An 8,519-nucleotide genomic window follows, 5' to 3' on the forward strand; every position below is an offset into this window, starting at 1 on the left:
TAAATACAACTGGAACATGTTTATGTATAGATTTTTTAAAGGTTATCGACTTAATATTGTGTAGTTGGATTTCGATTCCTACTCAAATTCAGATGTCATATACATTTTAAGAGTGAATATGGATTTCACTAATGTTTGTCATAATCGAGTTAGGTTGTATCGGGTTTCGGTCGAATACGGGATTCAGAATAAAATTTGGTTATGAAATTGCGTATCAAATTCAAGTGCAATTAATAGTGCTATTCCAATTTTCTTTATCACATCCAAAGAAAAAATTTCCAAACTAGAAAGCTTAGCATTTTCCCCCGCATTTATGAAAAGGAAATTTTTCTTCACAAAATCTCTCTCTCTCTCTCTCCCCACATTTACTCGACATGAAGCCTTTAACTGATTCAACCACTACAAGTCTCCTGAGGTCTCCAAATGCATTCAAGCTTCATGGTTCCTTGGTTCCTTCCCCCGAGAAAGAGAGAGAGAGCTATGAATTAAGGATGGGAAGCTTTAATGAGGCGCTACTAAATCCAGCAGGAAGGAAAGAAGCGTGGGAGCGAGAGAGAGAGAGGGGAGGGAAGGCACTATTAAGTTCGGTGCATATCTCTCCCTCTGGAGACGCTGTTGCACCATATTCTTCTTCTTCACTGCTTCATTCTACCTTCACCTCTTCTTTCACCCTCGCCCTCTCCTTAGCCATCCTCAACACCCAGCGTCGTTACCTTTTTTTTTTTCTTCTTCTTCTTCTTCACAGGATGGACGTTGAGGACGTTAACTTGCTAAAGGAACAGCGAGTTGCCTACATCAATTCCCTCATCTGCGAGGTCCCCTCTCTCTCTCTCTTTCTATATATATATATATATATATGTGTGTGTGTGTGTGTGTTTGTGTTTTGCATTAATATCTCTTATTTTATACGTTGTTGCCGTAGGTAAAGGAAGTTTTCAGTTGTTGGCCGTTGGCTGTCTGAAAATTCATTTTTGTTGGTAGTGTCAAATTTTAGATGAAATGGTTTTAGAAGAGTAGCCAAGGAATAGAAGGTAATCAGAGTCCCACTGTACTTCTGATTGATGGTTCGAAGATGAGCTTTAGTGGCACTTTAATTGCCCTTATTCCCATGCTGATAGTTCGGACATGAGTCACCCTGTACATTTTGATTTTCTTTTATTGTCCTCTCTGATGGTTCAGAAATGGACCTACGCGATCTTTGCTTCATGGGCAGCCTCAGGATGTGGCCCTAAATGAGTATAGACGACCTGCTCAGTGCTGAAAAACATGTGTAGAAAACATTCTCTCACTGGTGGGTAAAATTTTGCTGGCCTATTTTGTTAATGCAATGCCTTTGGCGTGGCATTGAAAATCTGCCACGAAAGTGAGTGGTAAGAAAATTCACTCTTCTTTTATGCGATTGGAAGATTCTTCTGTCGTGGTCTTGAGAATCAGCCATTTAAATGACTGTTGTTGAAGAAGACGTATTCCATTTTATGCCGTTGGAAGAATATCTTAGCTATGTAGCTAATAACCATTAATTAATTTTTTTTCCTGCAAGTTCCTTTTCATGCATGTTCTATGTTAACAAAAATGCAATTTATTTCTTCTTGTTGCATGGGAGAAGAAAGATCACAGAATTGGCGACTTTTTCTTTTTAACTTCAAGCGCACGGATGTGAATTGGAAAAGAAAGCGGATTATATGTAATACATGTGTATGATTATGTGTGTGTGATTGTCTGTCAATACTCCTTGAGCACTGCGACAAGTACATGTTTAAACCATAAGCGAGAGCCAGAAGATGGAATTAATGTCATTGCATTTCGTCCAAATATAGGATGGGTGAAACCGTGAAAATCTAAGCTATTGACCAGCTTGACATGAATTCGACCTTTCATGATGTCTGGTTGGTGCGATCAGCGTATTTTTTTTTCCACTTCTGTATTTCCTTGGGACGAGTATTGCAGTTGTCTGAACTATCATTCTTTTCCTTCTCCTTGCTTGTAGGGACACCTTGATGAGCAATTCAAGCAGGTACAGATGCTGCAAGATGCTAACAATCCTGAATTTGTGGTAGATTTGATTAACTTGTACTGTCAAGATTCGGAGAACATCTTAGCAGAACTGAGCCGATCTCTGTACGTACTACCTCATTCTTGTCACAATCTGAACTCATTTGTATAGAACATGACAGTTTTTCGTACAATTATTTTTCTGAGATGTTCGGCCTTGCTGTTGCAGGAATGAGGATGCACCTGATTTCAAAAAGATTGATGCATCTGTTCACCAATTAAAAGGAAGCAGTGCAAGGTAGCTTGATCATGTCATCTAAGCTTGTCCAATAATCACATTTGATGTATGACACAGAAAGTCCATATGACTACAATTGTAAAGTATTTATGTGCGTAACTTACACCTGCGCTTTGCTGTGGATGATGTATTTATGGGCACATGTAGACATTTATATCAGTGTTATGATCCTGTCTTTTCCAATTTACAATTGAGATAGTTCTTGCAGTGTGGGTGCTAATCAAGTTAAGTTGGCTTGTATCGAGCTGCGTACCTGCTGCGAGCAAGCAAATAAACATGGGTGAGTGGCTCACTCCTTTTAGAGTTCCGTTACCTTTGGCTATAGGAATACCTAGCAAGCCTCAAATGTGCCATACTCTTGTCTCGCATACTTAGTGTTCTAATGTGATTAAAAAAAAAAATCCCAAGTTTGTTTAAAACGACCACAATTTGATTTCATATGCACCTCGTGCACTTCAATCATTGTTATGGTTTGCTGCAAAATACAAAAGTGACTTATGCTGTCCAGGCCATGTGAACTCTGGAAGAGAGCCTAATCTTAAAACTTTTGAGACAGTTTCACTTCAGTCAGTTAATGGATGCATTGGATCCTAACATCTCACAGAAGTTAGTTTTTTATGTTGATTTAAACGCTGAACTTAAGATCACACGTAGTTGAAGGATTCATCATCAGTTTTTTTTTATTATGCTTCAAACAATTGAATAGCATCAAGACTCATTGCGTTTCTAACCACCTGATCACATTTCACCTTTGTATTGCACTTGTATTGATTTTGTGTTTCATCATTGCATCGACTATCATTTCCAAAAAATGTCCTTTTTATTTTCAAAAGAGTCTCTCTATTTTCTGATAAAATTGTGAAGCTGCATATCGTTTGCAGGTGTATAGATGCACTGAACACGATCAAGCAAAAGTTTTACATTCTACAAAATAAATTGGAAACACTGGTTCAGGTAAAGTAGAAAATCTGCTGCACTTTTCCCATTATCCAATCTAGCGCTTTGTTTATTCAGGCAAATTAAGTTTAGCATCTAAAATGGATTTAGATCTGTTCTGATTGTTCTCTGCTCTCTGCAAGCCAATTAGATTGTGAATGCAATACGTAGGAGGGAACCAACCGTTCCTGGTTTGTTGCCATTCTGATAAATGTCTACCATATCACCCATGGATGACAAATGTTTTTGTTTCTCATTTTCAAATTCCAAACCTGGCAAAAGATGCTTTGAGTAAAAAACACATTCATATTGTAAAAATAAGGTGTTCAACTCATGAGGTAATATTTATTGTTGTTAACTAGCAAACAGAGTGAAGAAAGCATGGGTTTCAAATACAAGAGCATCAGTGACATAGCAGAATTTCAATGTCATAAATAAAGAAGAGACTTTCTAGCCGACTTTGTTTCCAATGGACATTTGCTTGAAGTTAGGCTCCTGACTTCTATTGCCAAAAGTTGGAAATATATGTACATCAAGAATCACTAATGAGGATTGCATCACATCAACACTCATTGCAAACAACACCCTGGAAACAAGTTGCTTTAACCAAAAGCTCCAAAAGACATAGAGCAACCAGCATTACAAGCACTAACCAGTGAACAAAAAATGCAATGTATGCAGAACTACAGATTGCTTGACCAGAGGAGAATCCGACTAGAAATTTGTGAAATGGAAAAAAAAGGAACTTAATGAGGAGACTAAAACTAGATTATCTATTCAGAGGATATCAAACAATTCTATCTAAATTTGATGTGTCTAAAGTAGAGACTTGAACTCAAGGTTGAAAAGGATTTAGTTAAGAAAATTAATAGTTAATGGAAGTGCAGATGCAGATATGACTTTGTAGCTGGACCAAGAAAGTCTTCATCTTAAGGTAATCCAACCATATGAATAATGAGATCTCTTGCATTGTTGACAACTATTTGTATGCAACAAATTCTTGTATTGCCAGTCAATGACTCCTATTTTCAAATTTCAATTACATATGCTGATTAAACTTAGTTGTTCTTCACTTAAAAATGGTGTTTGTCTGAAAGCTCTTAATTTGTTTCTATATGTCCAAGTCTTGAGTCTGCAAGGATAACATGTTTCTTTATTTGATGGTTTTTTATTGTGCAGCTGGAGGGGAAAATTCAGGCCCTTGAAGATGCTCATCTTTGATCCTTGGCTTTCTAAATATATTTGGGATGGAAATGAACATCTACAGTTCTTTGTTTTCCTGCTTGAATGTGTTTCCAGTATGCTGTTTAATTATGCAAATGGAGGTTTTTTCAACATTTTGTATAAATAGTGCTATAGCCAACATGCCAGCAGCAATTTTAAGGATAGACAAGGAATTAATGTGAGGAAAGCCATTGATTGTTTTACCTGTCAAGAATGAGTCTGTGGAATAGGAATGCAAATGGTCTCCAATTTGGTTTAAAACCTGAATCTGATTAGTAGTTTTGCTAACCTGGATCCACATCAAGATAACTGCAGTGTTGAATTTTATTTAAATGTAAGAACAGAATACCAAATAAAAATAACACTAGAATCTGAAATGCTTATGAGAAATTAAGCCAAAAGACCCAATAAAGAGGCTGAAAAAACATTAGTAACTAGTTGATACAATTTAACACAACAATGGAATATAATTCCTTAGAGACTGAGGAAACAGTAGCAACTGAACAGTGAACTACTCCAAGAAAGAAAATGAAGACTTACTCGAGTGAAACTTACATCGAGAAGCCAAGTCACAAAATTCGGAAAAATGGGGAAAGTATCACCCAACGCCGTGGATGTTCTGGCCTTCCTTATTCTCCATCAAATAGCTGGTTAAACCTTTCGGTCTCAATGTTAAGAGAATCGAAAAGCCTTTTCATTGAAAACTTACATGATACAGAACTTGTTCGACATTATACAGCTTCTCAAACAAAAAATCATTGAGCCAAAGCACCCAAATCTAACAATTGAAGTCAACGACGAAAACATGGCATCAAAGGGAAAAGGAAGAAAAGGCCCACAACCTGGAAGAATGTGTTCCAACTTCCAATAATGTTTTGTTCCAAGGAGGATGAGTTAAAAATGCATCAAAAAACAAAATAACTAGAAACATATCTACCAATCATGTAAGCATACTTATACTACTAAACAAGTAAACAACGAGAAAAATATATCTAAAAAATCATACTTATAGAAGGAAACAACTATCTCTTAAGCAAGATTTCCACAATTCTGCAGTAGTCACCAAGTCCAAAGGCTGCTTTTGATATGAAACTCATCGTCCCCACATCGGTTACCCATGGATTACTATTTGCCGCTTCTTCTGTCCTTCTTTTGAAACCCCAAAATTAAAATAAAGAGGAAAAATCTGAAAACAAAGCAGACTGTCATCAACTGAATGAACAATTGCATGTCCAAATTAAAAGAAAAACTACGGAAAGTCAAACACCCGACTTATAACCAAAGAAAAATAAGCCACCGAGATTGAAGCATACCACTCTTCAGGGGTTACGCTGGTCAAGGCCAACTGAGAGCTTCTGAGCTTCTCTCTGAGGAAGAAAGAGGCCTGCTTCCTCATCTTGCCAAGGAAAGGGGTGCGCATACTGTTGTTGCTAAGGATTGGCATCGAAGAAGAAAAAGAGGAGGGTGCAAGTGAAACTACTCCACGAACGATAAAATCCCTCCCTCTGTCTTTCTCTTTCCGGATTCCGCCAGTATGATAATATTGATGAAGAGTAAATGTTCATCTCGAGCTCGAGTCGAGCTCAATAAAATAAGCTCGAGCTTAGTTTGAGAATGAGGCCGAGAAGAATAGCAAAACAAGGCAAGAATGCTTAGCAATCCCCAAGAACCGATCCATATATGCTTATTTGAATATAACAAACGCATCCGACTGAGATCTTAAAGGCATGGAACATAAATGTATGACTCGAATCAGTAGGAAAAATACATTGGGGGCACTTTTTAAGATTTAATGGTTATACTATATTGTGTCATAAGATCGAATATAAATATCACGTCATTTCCAGATTTCTTTTATTTGCGTATTAATTGCATATATTTTCCAGCCCTTGATGCTGCCAAAGTTATAAAAACCTCATGTTCTTCTATACATCGCGAGAGTTTGCATTGAATCATTCTCTCTAGCATGACCTCACATTGCGAGTTTGGCTTTGGATATTGCTCAAAGTCTTTAAATTTGCCTCAAGGCTAAGTATCAGTTAGTTTGGGAATCGGGCCAGCGGGTGCCATTTGACAGCTTAGAGGCTTAGGACTGTCTGATTTGAATTAGGCATGGCTTGATTTTATTTTAACAAAAATTTTAAAACATATGCATTATATACAAAAAATATGTTTATAATTTAATAATAAAATTTTTTGTTGGGCCCGTGCCCACTCTTAGTGTCAGTTGGTGGGTGGAGATAGTCCTAGTTTTTTTTTTTTTTTTGGAGGATCATTTGTAATTTTTGTATCAGCCAAAGTTATTATCAACCTTCCCTTTCCATGGTGTCAGAATATTGTAAACGTGATTACAGCAAACTCGTTCAGGACTTCTCTTTATCAATCAAACCAACCTACGGCTACCATTCTGTTTTTCAAAATATATTTTCACGTTAATTTTTACGTCCTTCTCTTTCTACCTCTCACAAATACAAATCTATCCTTTAGGATTCTACATTACTCTTTGAAGTAAAAAAAATTCTGTAAGAACTTCTGTGCATTGTGACAAGCAACATTAAGAGAGTAAAAAGAAGGAAATGAGTAAAAGAACATCTAAGCATACAAGATTTTTCCTTTGTACATGTGTTATCTTTTAGAAAGCATAATTAACTATTGCAAGCAGCTAGCTTTGCAATAAAGGTTGGGGTGATAATGCTCCCAGCAGAGTTGCTTCGGAAATCTGGGACTAAAACTCATGATTTTCTTCTAATAGTAGGCTCTAGAGGAATTAAAATTCTTGTATCTAACGTTATTTGTCATTTCCTTATTTTTCCTCTTTTAATATTACTCAATTACAATACATAGAAGTTCTTACTCAGAAATCTAACTTCAAAGACAATTGGTTGGCTAGATGTTTCGTGGTCACCAGATTTCTTTCTCTGTTAGGATTATCCTTGATTGTCATCATAACCTTCGGTGCTTCATCTTCAAAATGTTGACGATTTTTTATACTACAATTCCTTTCCTGATTTCTCATTTTGATTACACTCCTCCAATTTGAGTTGACATGGTAAGTGTTATGCTTTGTGTTATCTTTAAGGATGCTCTAATGAGGTGCTACTAAAACAAGCAGGAAGGAAAGATTGGGCAAGAAAATATAGATAGTGTTTTTCTGTTATAGAAAAAAAAAAAAAATCATTACCTAATAGTTTCTGTTAACTTTTGCTTATCCATGGAGATGTAAGCCAACTGTTTGGGGGGCACCATATTTCTTTCTCTGTTAAAATTATCCTTGATTGTCATGACAGTCTTTGGCATTTTTATCTCCACAATCTTGACCAACTGTCAAGCAATTTGTGGTATGGATACATACATAGAAAACTTGGATTCCTCTAGAATCCAACACTGGGTTATGTATACATACATAGAAAATGTGGATTCCTCTACAATTCAGGCATTGGGCTTCATGTGTATATATATGTGCGTGTAGAAAACTTGGATTCATCCAAAATCTGTCATTTGGCCTCGTGCAAGAGAGGCAGCCATGCACCCGACGGATGCCATCGAGAGGCCCTACTGTCCTTGGGGATTCAGTCCCTCGTCTACATATATATGTGTGTGTATATTTGTGATCATGAGTTGATATACTGTATGTCTATATTCATTTCTACATTGTTGTTGTAGATAAAGGATGTTTTATAGTTATTCTCCGTTTGTTGTCTGGAAATTCATATTTGTTGGTAGCAATGCTTGATCCAGGAGAAGACGAACGGTAATGCGTTCTCTTTCGTTCATTTTTTTTTCCAAATTACTTATGAAATAAAGAAAATGTCGCGTTGTTTTGTGGAGGACCGATCAAATTCTAGATTAAGTGGGATTAAAACTTAAAGAATAAAGCAAAGAACTGAAGGTAATCATAGAAATTACGAATAAGAGTTGATGATTGTCTATGTATCTTTTTTGTTGGTCGTGATTGGTGAGCGAGTCTCAGTGTACTTTTGATTGATGGCATAGCCATAGAAACAGCAGTTCGTTCAATTTTTCCCCACACACACACACACATATATATATATATATATAAGAAAAGCTA

At 36.6% G+C, this 8,519-nt stretch overlaps 1 protein-coding gene and 1 long non-coding RNA gene across 8 annotated transcripts; one reads left to right on the forward strand and one right to left on the reverse strand.

Moving 5' to 3' along the window:
* The first annotated feature begins 455 nt into the window (after window positions 1–455).
* On the forward strand, window positions 456–4,653 carry LOC116254910 (histidine-containing phosphotransfer protein 1-like). The gene is made up of 6 exons (XM_031630559.2): window positions 456–815; window positions 1,988–2,118; window positions 2,222–2,290; window positions 2,499–2,570; window positions 3,172–3,244; window positions 4,406–4,653. Exons 1-6 carry the CDS (start codon window positions 492–494, stop codon window positions 4,445–4,447), a joined length of 711 nt encoding a protein of 236 aa, XP_031486419.1. The 5' UTR covers window positions 456–491; the 3' UTR covers window positions 4,448–4,653.
* On the reverse strand, window positions 2,100–6,049 carry LOC116254911 (uncharacterized). 7 transcript variants are annotated; one of them, XR_007573493.1, is made up of 4 exons: window positions 5,764–6,049; window positions 4,655–5,636; window positions 2,395–2,546; window positions 2,113–2,235 (listed from the first exon to the last, which is right to left on the reverse strand). It is a non-coding gene; the product is annotated as an uncharacterized LOC116254911 (long non-coding RNA). The 7 variants fall into 7 exon arrangements; XR_004172778.2 differs by having other exon boundaries at window positions 2,113–2,259; XR_004172779.2 differs by lacking the exon at window positions 2,395–2,546 and having other exon boundaries at window positions 2,100–2,235; window positions 5,764–6,046.
* Window positions 6,050–8,519: the final 2,470 nt, after the last annotated feature.

This window comes from Nymphaea colorata, chromosome 5, assembly GCF_008831285.2.
Source record: "Nymphaea colorata isolate Beijing-Zhang1983 chromosome 5, ASM883128v2, whole genome shotgun sequence".
Classification (NCBI taxonomy): Eukaryota; Viridiplantae; Streptophyta; class Magnoliopsida; order Nymphaeales; family Nymphaeaceae; genus Nymphaea; species Nymphaea colorata.

Bases quoted from the DNA above. Each gene is read 5' to 3' on its own strand.
- LOC116254910 (XM_031630559.2), top strand. From the start codon at position 492: ATGGGAAGCTTTAATGAGGCGCTACTAAATCCAGCAGGAAGGAAAGAA. The intron at 2,119-2,221 runs GTACGTACTACC...TTGCTGTTGCAG, and splicing joins GCAGAACTGAGCCGATCTCT to GAATGAGGATGCACCTGATT. The intron at 2,571-3,171 runs GTGAGTGGCTCA...TATCGTTTGCAG, and splicing joins GAGCAAGCAAATAAACATGG to GTGTATAGATGCACTGAACA.